This window comes from Natrix helvetica (genome assembly GCF_964273705.1).
Source record: "Natrix helvetica genome assembly, chromosome: Z".
NCBI lineage: Eukaryota > Metazoa > Chordata > Lepidosauria > Squamata > Natricidae > Natrix > Natrix helvetica.
In genome coordinates, this window is record NC_138554.1 from 46,554,301 (window position 1) to 46,567,727 (window position 13,427).

At 38.3% G+C, this 13,427-nt stretch overlaps 1 protein-coding gene across 1 annotated transcript in view; it reads right to left on the reverse strand.

Annotated features, from left to right (window-relative positions):
- Window positions 1-4,398, reverse strand: part of LOC309401769 (trafficking kinesin-binding protein 1-like) — an 86,147-nt gene extending 81,749 nt beyond the window's left edge. The window contains exon 1 of the mRNA XM_081971002.1: window positions 4,326-4,398. Coding sequence (XP_081827128.1) covers window positions 4,326-4,383 — 58 coding nt within the window. The 5' untranslated portion in view covers window positions 4,384-4,398. The remainder of the gene's footprint in view (window positions 1-4,325) is intronic.
- Window positions 4,399-13,427: the final 9,029 nt, after the last annotated feature.

Below are 13,427 nucleotides of genomic sequence, written 5' to 3' on the forward strand. Positions count from 1 at the left end.
ACTTTTGTCAGCAGCAAAGTGCACATTTCAGACAAAGAGAAACTTTGGTTTGAAAGAGGGCTCAAAGAGGCCATCTGTCAAAATTGAACAGCCCTCTCTCAACAGAGGGGGAGGGATACAACATCATCTATCTTCAGTGTACAACACAGTCCTTTCAGCAGCTCCAAGAAGGCTCCACACCCATTTGCACCACTCAGGTGACCCCCCAACGACACGGATAAACCTCCAGATGGCCTTAACGACTTGCTGAAAGAATGCAAATGATCAGCTGTCTGCAAGGAGTATAAATCCTTCCATTCTCCACCACCCAGACAGAGCTGAAGAAGCTTCTTAGATGAGAAGCAAAAGGTCTTCAAAGGAAAAAAAACAACAGGAAGTCCAGTTGCCTCTTCAAAAAAAAAGCACCTTCAGGGCACGCTCCTTCTTGATTAAACTTCACACTGCTGTCTATCACTATCACTGTCTCGATCTTTGACTCATTCATTAGTCATTAACTGCCTGTTCATCCAAGTCTGGTAGTCCCAATGGATCCCAGCCCTGTTATTCCTCCTCATGATCTTCCGTGAAATCTTTCATCTGGTCTTGGGAAGCTCTCGCTCATGCCCTGTGAAGATATTCCAGCACACACTGCCAGCTACTTGGTTGTGCCATTCGGTACATGCTATTCCTGCCGGCATCTTACACCTTGCCAGTATGTTGGACTGTCTCTAAGGCCTCTCTGCAAAATCTGTACCTCAGGTCCTGTCCAATGTGGTAAACCTCTGCTTCTGTGGATCTGGTGCTTAGTGCTGCTATGTTCAATGCCTCAGTGATGTTTTAGCCCAGCTCCTCCAGCCACTGATAGGCTTTCCCAATGTCAGCCACCCCTCCTATCTGTTGATGGTACATCCCATTCAGGGTCCTGTCCTGCATTTCCTCTGCTTGATTTTCCTCCCATGTCTGCTGCTGCCTCTCAGCAGCTCGTCTTTCAAGGCCACCTTACTGATGTACTCCAGAAAACTATAAGTTTTGTCCAGGACAAGAGCTTTGGCACTCGTCATATCCACCTACAGGTGCTTTGGCAAAAGACAACTGGACTTCCTTGCTTTTTCTTCGAAAGCATTTTGCTTCTCATCCAAGAAGCTTCTTCAATTCTTCAGAGAAGAATTAAACAAAATTAAACAAAACAAAGAAAAACCCAAAACAAAACGAAACTCAAGAAAGTCCAGTTACTTTTTGGAAAATCATCTTTGGCACAACCAGGACCTCTATGATTCCACAGAATCTCCATAGACATCTATCCACCCACTCCTCTTTCCATCTGCTATATAGTCTCTGGGTGTTGGACTTGGGGGTGGAAATCTCCATCCATTTTGAGGAGCTTCTAAGACTTCACACATCAGCACCCTCCAAGTAATAGCATGTATTATATATGTTATTCTATATAACATGCTACATGTCACTCAACATGTAATGTGCATATCAGCAGGCTTGGGGATCCAATTAAAATAGAAAGCCTGTCAAATGGCTATATTTGCATGCAAGGCACTCTTCTGTGGTTTTAGTTTACATTTATATTTTTAACTCAGCAACTACTGCAGGCCCAATTGGAAAAAGAAAGCTCAGGATTGAATTGGTTGGAAACATGCAGAAGAGGTCTTCATCCTGTAGTGGATAGACAATGGCTAAAACGATGAAGATGATGATATTTTTAGCTATATAAACTTTGATCAAAGATTAAATGCCGACTGTTATTCAAGCCTCTGTTTAAGTTGTCTTCTTTTTGGGCTCACTGTGGCTTAAGCGTTCCAGGAATCTAACACTATTTAATAGATCTTATTTTTTTCCTGGTCACTCTAAACACAAAAGGTTACCAGAATTGTGAAGGATTTTTTAATCAATCAGTACTCTGAGACACGTGCTAATATAACATTTCAGATCATCATTCCACTGAAGCAACTGAAATAGCTGTTACAGCTATTTGCAGACTCACAGACACATAGTATTTAGGACTCCATTTCCCACAGTCCATTCCCATTAGCCATGAAGACCTGGGGGTTGAAAGGAGTTGAGGGTTCAACACTCAGATTGCTGACTTTTCTTCTGCAATCAAAATTTAACTTTTGCCAAAGAAAATACTAAGCCTAAGGATGTCTCAGTAAGTGTCTGGCTTGTGTATCTTAACAAAATTTACTGTGTCTCAAATGCCAACTTCAGTAATCTATTGCTCATTAGCAAATTGACCACACCCAGAGCAAAACTCAGGACAAAAAAATGGGATAGGGGTGGGTGAGAAAATAGGTTTATCCAGTTACTAACAAAAATGAAAAATAGGGCAATGGGTTGTATAGTGCATTGAAAGCCCTTCGTGTCTGCTGAAGATATATGATTCTGAATTTGTACAAGCCAGATTTACTGCTTTGGATCAATCTGATAAAGCGGACTTTCATCTGCAAAGTGTATCCCATAATAGTTTTGTCAATCCTGAAAACACAACACAAATTTCTGTTGGTTTTCCTATAGGATACTTCAGTAATGCAATTCTCTGCCATCCCCAGTGGCTAGAAACAAAGTGCTTCAGGACTCTAAATATGTTTCAGTAACATCACACATGTCTGGCAGAATCCAGACTAACATGAACTGCATTTGCTAAATATATATTTATATAATTAGCCTTCTTAAACAACTCTGGGCAGCTCACAGGTAGGTCACAATTGGTCCAACTTCATATAATGCAATATTTGTTTTAATGCACACTGCAAATTGATTCCAGGTTGTGATTAATGCAATCCAAAATCCAACTAATACAGTAAGGTAGCATATGAGCAACTGAGTGTAGTGGCTGCACAGGTGCAGCTAGCATTTAAAATGCAAGCAATCTTTGTGCTTGCAAAGTGGAGAAAAGGAAGATTTAATCAGAGGAAAACAGTACAGACTTTAAAAAACAAGAGATGTAATAGAATTACATGAACCTGGTCCTAGCACTGCTAAAACAGAATGGGAAATTGGAATATTTTAATGTATGGATGTTTTTTTACATTTTGCTTTTTATAACTGCTTTATGATTTTTATGAATCATACATTTACATTATGAGGTGGGTATTTTTGTCCTTTGGTGTAAAAATATATTAAGCTACATATAAAAATGTATGTTTAAATTATTTTCATTCCTTATTTATTGAATTGGAAACGATTTTCCATAGAAAAATTTCTTACAGCTATACAGCTAGGCAAATTCAAATGATATGACTATTTTGTAGGATTCATTAAATGCTACTCTGTACATGTTTTTCCAGTCTGACTAAAATAGCACAGAGTCAGGTGGTGGGAAAAAGCGGTTGCTGGCTAAGGCAGAGAGAGACCATCAAAATCCTCCAAATGTTGACTTACCCCTCCTGTACCACCATTGGAGAAACAAGCCTGCCTATATCACTCAGAGGATCTGATTGTGAATGCTGCTAATGAACCATGAAAAGCTATTAACCATGCCCTGGCTAATTTAACTTTTAGCTAAACAGTGAACACAAAGCAGGGCTAGCACTTTCTTGAACTTCTTTCAGAAGTAGAATCAGACTGATGGAAAACCAAAGCAGCATTTTAGTTTACAGGGAAGGAGGGGGAATCTATCCTCTCCCGTTTTTATTGGCGCCCATTTCTCCATGGGACAAGAGGGAGACGTACGTAGGCTAATCCGAGGCGCTGGGAGACGGGAAGAGAAGGATGAATCTCATCTTTAGGCTGCGTAACCAAACCGCTGCTGAGCCTTTCAAGTTTATATATTCCATCTCCCACCCAGCCTTCTTTTCTGCAAAGAAAAATCGGTGGTTGAAGGAATATCCATTACCGAGTCCTAAAGCCACACGAAATAAAACACTGGAAGTCTTTAAGAAGATGTTGGAGAGCCATTTGTCTGGAACGGTTTCCTGCCTAGGCAGGGGGTTGGACTAGAAGACCTCCAAGGTCCCTTCCAACTCCGCTATTGTATGGTATTGTATTAAAAAAGAATCCGCCACACTCCCCCCTCCCCCCTCCCCCGAAAAAATAATCTCCCGTGTCTGTGGCAGCCCTAAAAGTAGAAATCTCATAGTTTGCGATTAGTTTGTAGTTTAAAAAAGCTTTCACCATTTCTGTTCCCCTTGAAAGCGACCCAAGGGAGAGAGTCGCACTTAAAATACAAAAGGCGATATGAAAGGCACTCCGGATCGCACGCATTCCACAGAATGTGAATGTGCAATGGACCCTCTTCCCCGCTTTTAAAAAGCATCCCTCCCCGATTCCCCCCCCCCCAGCAGAATTCTCAAGTTACTTGTTTTGCCATTTATACTACTGCAGCCAAATCTGTTTACCTGAACTTTTCTTGTTCTGTTTTTTGTTTTGCCGTCCTTCTAAGACCGACCGGCACATGCAGCCCAGAAGGAACACTGAGAAACTTTTCCTTCGCTTTTCTTCCTTATGTTTCCCTAGACAAAGCCTCTCCTCCAGCAGGTGCAAAGGCGGCGCCTAGCCGCACTGCCAGCTGGGAACTGTAGTCCAATTTCCCTCCAACTTTTTCGCTGGTATTTTCTCATTACGTTTTTTCCTTACATCTCTCCTATGGCTTGTCTGAATCAGGACAGATACATGTAGCACTGCAAAGTTCCCGGGGTTTTGTAGCCCTTATTTTGTTGTATTTTTTTTATTTTAATATTTTCTGCTGTGCCTTTTTCCATTTCCACATCCTTTAAATTTAAGGAATATTCGGTAAGATCTTGAGATCATTGTAAGTCATTATATATTTTGAGTGCATATTAATTGGATATCCTCTTTATCATTGTTATTACTATTGCTCCACTCGAACTTGAAATTTGCTTTCAATATTTTGAATATTATCCAATCTATATATACTGTATATAAGCTACAGTAGTGTAGTGGTTTAGAGTGCAGTACTGCAGGCTACTTCTGCTGACTGCCAGCTGCCTGCAATTTGGCAGTTCAAATCTCACCAGGCTCAAGGTTGAATCAGCCTTCCAAGATGGGTAAAATGAGGACCCAAATTATTGGGGGCAATATACTGACTTGGTAAACCAGTATATATGTCTAACTACTATTGCTATATACTGTATGTATTGTTAAGTGGTCTATCTTTAACCTTACATGGGATTATTCTGAAATATTCTTCCATGTCTCTTTATTTAGACATGATTTCTCCTATTCTGAACTAATATTGCCATTCAGAGCTATGTTTTAACAAAAGAAAATATTCCCGTTTAAGAGTACACACAGTGGTACACTAGATTTCCTGAAGATTAGTGACTTCTTAAAGCATCTTTCAAGTGTTTATCATAATAGTCAATGGTTGCAGGTAGATTGGCAGATACGCTTCTGGAAATCTTTGATTCTTGAAGAGCATTCAGAAGCTACAGACTGCAGTGGAATGGCCATATTTGGGGGCCCCAAGTATGGCCCATGTAACCCCACTGCTCCATGAACTGCCCTAACTATCAGTTTATTTCTGGGTGCAATTCAGGGTGCTGGTAATCACCTTTAAAGCCCTTCATGGCATGGGTCAAAGCTATTTGAAAGATTGTCTCATCCCACTGGGATTGGCCTGCCCCAGCTGTGCCAACAGAGGAGGCATGCCATAGGCTCAGTCGGACAGGGTATTCAGGCTAGTGAGGTCCAGGAGAAGACCTCTCTCTGCAGTTGCAGCTGCTCTTTGGAACATCTTACATCCTCCCCAAGTGAAGATGGCTCCAACCCCCTCCCCTTTCCTTCCATAAGAGCTTAAAGATCTGGCTCAGCCAATTGACCTGGAACTCCAATGGAGGGGTTTTCAATGAGGATGGGGTGGTTGATAGATTAGCAACAGATTGCACCACCACCCCTTCTCATCATATTCCTTTTCTCCCCATCATTTTAGTTAGGCTGAGTTTTATAGCATTGCATTTACATCGTTAGATTTTGTACAGTTTTATCTTTTAATACTGTAAGCCGCCCAGAGTTACCATGTGGTAAGATGGGCGGCTAATAAATTTTTACAAACAGATAAATAAAACTCTACTGCAAATGTCCAGGCAAGTAAACACAGTCTGGCTTTCCAAGTCAATCATATGTTTGAAAGCTGCATTAATTTATATATGGAGGTGTATGACTTTGATATTATATGTATCTAGTTACTATAGTTTGTTCAGCACAAGATGATTACAAACAAACTATGGTCTAACATTTAAAGAAACTCATTTTGTCATTTATAAGATTTATCAATCATTAATCCTATAGGACTTTGGACAAAATGCAGACACAGTAACAAAGTGTGATCTAAACAATACAATAATGATACAAAGTAATCATAGAACCGGATCATTCTAGCCTTGGCTGTTGCATGCAGTAACCTCCAGAAAAATCTTTTAAGAGAGTCAGGTTTCACTATCCTTTGGAAGGTCTTAAAAATACGGCTACTTTTGTTTCTAGATGGGAAACTGTTTCAAAGCAAGGGAGCCTCCCACAGGTATTCTCTGGTCACTCAGGCAGATAATGTACCAAGCTCTTTCCACTTATGACTATAACCATGTTGCTTGTATCTTTAAAATTTATATTGTTTTATTTGTTTCTTTGTATAATTTGATTATTAGTAACCTATGACTTTCACTAAGTGTTGTATCTTATGATTCTTGATGAATGTATTCTATTTTATTTTTCTTTATGTACACTGAGAACATACACACCAATTACAAATTCCTTGTGTGTCCAATCACACGGCCAGTAAAGAATTCTATTCTGTTCTGTTCTGTTTTATGTTATATAGGGCTTTATGGGTATTGACAAGCATCAAGTATTCCACCAGAAAAACACCAGCAGCCAGAACATTTCTCATAGCAATGATCTAATATTTATTTATTTATTTATTATTGCTTTTAAAATAACAAAAAAGAAAAAGTTATAATTACAATGGAAATACATAGATTTTTTTAAAAAAAAAGAAAGTACATAAAAAACACTTTTTTAGAAGTGAAAAAGAAAAATTCCAACAGAAAAAACAAAGTATATCATTGCAGTGTAAGAGTTACAATTCTATAGATACTTATCTAATGTAAATACTCAAGCACACATATATTGATTTCCAATACATTTATATAACCATCATTCATCTTTAACCTACTCCATTTGTAAAACTGAGTTCCATCTTTCATTATGATTGGCTATACAAAGTTCTACATCTACAGACAAACTACTCATAGATGGCAAATGTAACCAGGTCTTCAGTCCATTGAATACATGGAGTCATTACATTTATCTTTCCAATGTTGCAATATCAGTGTTTTGGTCACAGGAAGGGCACAAAGAATAAATTTATATTCTGATGTCCATATTGTAGGCATGTACATTGAAAAAATAATCTCTGAAAATTTAAGAAGGGTAATATGACAATGGTAAGACAATCAATCTACCACAAGCTGTTGCAGATGAAGTTTTAATGCTATTGTGCAGCTGAAATTTGCAAGAATTACAACAATCTTATTGCAAGATGACAAAGGAGAATAATGTGGGTACACAAGTCAGTGACAATGCTGAACACAATTATTGAGGACAAAGAGCCTTAAGTTGACTTCCAGCGCATTTCAATTTATTTTTTGCAATAAATATCATAGCCCTGGACATCGTAAAGGGAGATCTAAATTAGATTCCACCTATTACAAAGTTTGGGATTTAGCAGGTACTCAGATCTGCTCGTTTTTCTTTTTTAACTTTCTATTTTGCTTTTGAATCAGTAACCAATTTTGTTTTATTCTATTTTTAATTTGGTGTTTAAGTTTGCTAAGTAGTTCACACAAAACATATAACTGCTTCTGTGAAAATGTATATTGCCCTCTTTTCCTTTGTTTTTCTTTTTCTTTTTTCTTTTTGCAACATATTGACCCTGAATATTTTATAACTTCAAGTGACTTTGTATTGGCTATTAACTTTGAAAGATGGTGCACGCGTGCAAGTAGTTAAAGTAAAAAAGATGGACAACCTTTAAGAGGCTGGCCATAACATTTGGTTTTCTGTTTGTTGGTTTGAATGTAGCAGTGGGTAAGGTTCATATAGGCAGGGTCTGGAAGGAAAAATAGCACAACTCATCCCAAACTGAAAGGAGGGACCCCAAAATAAATATTAAATCAAGAACTAGAATGTTTAAAGAATGCCTTGATTCTATCATCCTGCCAAGTTTTTGCAGTAAGTTCTGGAGAGCCAGTGTGGTTTCTTGGCACTCTTAGAAAAGGGATAAAAACATTTAATTTTTTGAATATCTACAAAGAATTAAATCAGAATCAAACTGGCCAGTGGCATAATTGAAGCACAACCTCTCTTTTTTGCATGATTTCTGTGTTAGGAATTGTTTATTTATATCACACCTTTTTAAAACAAATAACTCAAGGTGGTGAAGAAAAAGTGAACAGGAATATCTGCGGGCTGAAGTCAAAAATGTCCAGGTGACAAGAGTCATGATGCAAACAAGTATCTCTTTTTATGCGCATCACATATATAAAATGGACAGTTTCAATTTCACCATTCCAGTTACCAGCTTAACCTTTTTGAATTATAACCTAACACTAACTCTACTTACGATACAGATGTAAGTAGGTAGCTTACTGAAAAAGTCTCCAGACCATTTCGGATACCAAAGCTGGCAGAAATGTGGAAAACACTTTCCATTTCCCTAAATTTGCAATTCATATCACAGCATGGCCATTCAAAATTGAAGCTCAGACAGATGGAAGAGAAGCACTCTGGATCCAATAATAGTCCTCCTGCTTCCATTCTTTTTACCTCAAGCTCAGATTTCACCATCCCTCGCCCTCAAATGAAATTGTAAAGCTAATATGGTAACTGGAGGTTAAATTGAACGATTAAAGAATATCAGTTTCAAGTCATTCAAAGAACGGCTGGTCAGGTATCTACTTAGTGAAATCAGAAACATCTGGCTGACTCAGATTCGTGACCTAGAATTATATTCAGAAGCTATTCCTTTACTGCAGGGCTGTCAAACTCTCAGTCCGCCGGTCAGATGCATCACGCGCTGGCCACGCCCACACCTAGTTTAGCGAAGCGGGGGGAAGTCCCGATACATCACATGATGTCACACTAATAATGCGAGTTTGACATTCCTGCTTTACAGGGAGTAAGTGAGAATTAAACAAAAACATAAATATTGGCCTTTACTTGGTTTGGTTTGGTTTGGTTTTTTTATCCATCAGGGTCTTGTTAAAAATAAGCTTACAGTTGAAATGCATTTTTATCACATAATGCTACCAAGGTTGTGTTTTCAATTTCTATCAGCTACAATCAAATTTCATATATACCAGGGGTGTCAAACTCATGTTGTCATAGCGGCGTCACATGATATATCGGGACTTTTTCCTCCTTCGCTAAACCGGGCTTGGGCATAGTCAGCGCATGATGCATCTGGCCTGTGGGCAGGAGTTTGACAGCCCTGATATATACCATCTTCTAAGTAGGAATCATCCATTAAACTGCCAGATTATTTGACCTATTTACCTCTAGTGCAGCCACTTACACATGAATGAGAAAAAGGAAAAAAGAAAGTGCAAATATGCGGGAGGGGGGGGAATCAATCCACTTTAAATTTCCATATGCAAATTTAAATATTGATGGTTGTTGTTCTGCATTGATAGGCAGATCCTAATTCTCTGCTTTCTCTCTTCATTTTTTCATCTTTAGAATTAGCTAGGCAGCTTTTAAGTAGACAGTTATTAAGAAGAGCTCATGCATTCTACCTATCCTACCCTCCTATTCAAATCTTTTTATATTGGAATAAAGTTTCATTGATAATAGAATTGTTAATTTCTAAACGGAGACATTGATGCCATTTCAATTTGCCTTGATATTTGAATTAGATGCATTTTTGTGAAGGAAAATCAGAAATGAAGAGTATTCTCTTCAGACTTGAAAATTGGGCACTATCTAACAAAATGAAATTCAATGGTGCAAAAAGGCAAAAAAACAAAATGCACAGGTACAGTATATGTGGTGCCTTGTTCAATAGTGGTGACTGTGAGAGGGATCTTGGAGTCCTAGTGGACAATCACTTAAATATGAGCCAACAGTGTGCAGCAGCTGCCAAAGAAGTCAACACAGTTTTAGGCTGCATAAACAGAGAGATAGAATCAAGATCACATGAAGTGTTAATACCACTTTATAATCCCTTGGCAAGGCCAATTTTGGTCACTACAATGTAAAAAAAATGTTGAGACTCTAGAAAGAGAGCAGAGAAGAACAACAAAGATGATTAGGGGACTGGAGGCTAAAACATATGAAGAACGGTTGCAGGAATTGGGTATGTCTAGTTTGATGAAAAGAAGGACTGGGGAGACATTATAGCATGATATCTCAAGTATTGCCACAAAGAAGTGGGAGTCAAACTGTTCTCCAAAGCACCTGAGGATAGAACAAGAAGCAATGGGTGGAAACTAATCAAGGAGAGAAGCAACTTAGAACTGAGGAGAAACTTCCTGACAGTTAGAACAATTAATCAGTGGAACACCTGCCTCCAGAAGTTGTGAATGCCCCAACACTGGAAGTCTTTAAGAAGATGTTGGATAACCAACGTAAGTGGTGTAGGGTTTCCTCTCTAAGCAGGGGGTTGGACTAGAAGACCTCCAAGGTCCCTTCCAACTCTGTTATTCTATTCTGTTCATAGCAGCACTAATTATAATTTATTTATTTTTCAGAAGACCAAAATGTATCCTTAGTTCTAGACTGATCTCTATTTAATGATCTTCCACCTGTTTCTTCTTGTCCTGCAGTAAGGTGCTTTAGAAAACAGGTTGAGCGCTGCTTCTGTGTAAGCCCCACAAATACTGAACACTGCTTTTGTTTCACTCTAGTCCTTCTCTTTATTAGATTACACATACCTAATTCCCTCAATTACTCATCATATGGTTTAACTTCTAAATCATTTTTGTGCTCTTCTCTAGAAAGAATCTTTCTAGATTCTTAACATCCTTTCATATCGTGGTGACCAGAATTGGATGAAGTATTTAAAGTGTGGTCTTACTAATGCAGTATAAAGTGGTGCTATTATTTCATATGATCATGAAACTATTCCTCTATGCAACCTGGACTGCATTAGCTTTTTTGGCAGCAATAGCACAGTGGTGGAAGACACATTTCTGCCTAAACTAATATCCAAGTTAAAACAAAAAGTGTTGCTGAATCAGAACCAAAATAGAAAATTAGTAAAGAAAGATGAACATTGCTGAGTATTCAGCTGAATCCCACATTTTCTCACTGTTCCATTCTGATTGGAATCAAATTTCAGACTTCTTGCTTATTACTAGTGCATTTATTACAAAAAACAATGTAGGCCAAAATTAAAATGGGTTGGAGGCCAGCTTAGGGCATTCTATTCATATATTTCTGCTAATCCAGCACTGTTACTGAGCTGCTACACTCCCACATTGTTTCCCTCTTGGCATTTAAGAAGTTTTCTTTTGGTTCAGTAATAGCACAGATTTTGGCATTGACAAGCCATACTTTTAAATCTGTGATGCTGCTGGGTTCTGCCGAGTGATATGTACTGTTTTCTCATTTTGGGGGTGCTCCTGTTTTACCCCATCTTCCATAGAGTTCTCCAGTAGGTTTTATAAACGCCTTAGCAACAAATTCAGTCATATTCTTGTAGCAAATTTTCACGATTTGGTAAGAAACTGGCTTGATTTTCCTTGTTTATATAAGCAGTCTATGCAAAATTTTGCTTCATCCCATCTCCCAGCCTTTGGCCTTAAGTGAGTCATTTCTTTCTCTGCATCTTTCCAAGCAGAGATAATGGTGGTGTCCCGAAGCTGTTAATTTCCAGTTGCAACATTGCAATGTCCTGCTATCATCACAGCTTTCAACATGAATTTATTGGCAAGAAGTGTGAAGTCTTGATGACCAGGGAGCTCATAAATTTGCAAAGTGAATACCACATTTACCAGAAACAAAAAGCAGTTATTTTTATTTCCTTCTGGGTGGAGACATGGGCAAGGAGGATGTTTTTCCAGAAGCTTCTAAGACATAAGCAGAGGGCAGTAACTGAATGCCAATTTCTGCCTTCTCTTATTAGACAGTTGAATGAGTCTATGGTACTCTCTGCTTCTTCTTATCTTCCATAGGTCACCAGGAAAGACAACAATTGATTGATCATCACCATTTCTGGCTTGAAAATCCTTTGGAGAGATTGGTTATGGAAAGAGTTTTGTGTAGAAGGACTCTTACTCATTAATTAATTACATTCTTTGTAAATTAAGTCACTTAGATCCCAAACAGGTCGAATAAGCTGTGCTCCTATACACTTTTCTCCAATTTATCTTACAATGGCTAAATGGGCTGGAACTCAGTTGCTCACCCGATGTAATGCTGCTTAGATCCTTTTCAAAATCCTCCAAGCTCAGACTCCAGAATTTGATATATTTTTACTGTTATGTTTCAAAACAACCACTGTGTGGCAACAGCATGCTATGCAAGAACCAATATTTCAGAGAAAATATGTCCTTTCTTTTTGCCTTTCTCAAGGAATTTGTTAAGAGCATCCATTACAAGATTATATCTCAAAAACCAATTTACAGATAGTCCTCAACTTACAACCATAATTATGACTGGAACTTATTTTGCTAAGTAGAGTTAAGTGAGTCACATCCAATTTTACAACTTTTTTTGCTGTGATTGTTATCCAAATCTGACTATTGACTTTGCTTTTCAGAAGTCTCCCTGGAAGGTCACAAATGGTGATCTCATGATCCTGGGACACTGCATCTGTCATAAGTGCATTGTGGGTTGCTAAGCAAACAAATTTGATCACATGACTATAGGGATGCTGCAACAGCCATATGCAAGGACAATTGTAGGTCACTTTTCTTCAACATCATTGTAACTTCCAGTGGTTGTTAAATGAATGGTTGTAACTTGAGGACTGTCTGTACCTTTACACAATCAGTGTCAACTAGTGGTGAATCCAATACTAAGACTTCTCAAGTAAAAAAAACAAAAACCCAAAACAATAATTTCATGTGTCAGGACATACAGAAGCCTTCCCATCTTGGTACTCACCAGAGGGGTTTGACTGCAATTCCCATCATTCCCAAACACCAAGGATGGGGCCTGTGTTAATGATTATGAGATTTGACATCCCACATATACCAAGGACACCAGCTTGAGAAAGGCTCACCTACCAGATAGTAAAAATATCATACTTATTGGAACATATATCAGATCAAATGAGTATATTGAATCAAATATCTATTCTGTTAGTAAAGCAAACATAACTGGAACATTACAAAACATTATTGAAACAATAAGCTGCAGCATAAGTAAGAAGTTATCTGTATATCTATTAGAATTCATACCACACAGTCAGATACAATTCTGAAATAATGGAGCAATTTCAACTGTTTCCTAATCCAGAGATGGAACTCAGGCTGCCCCAT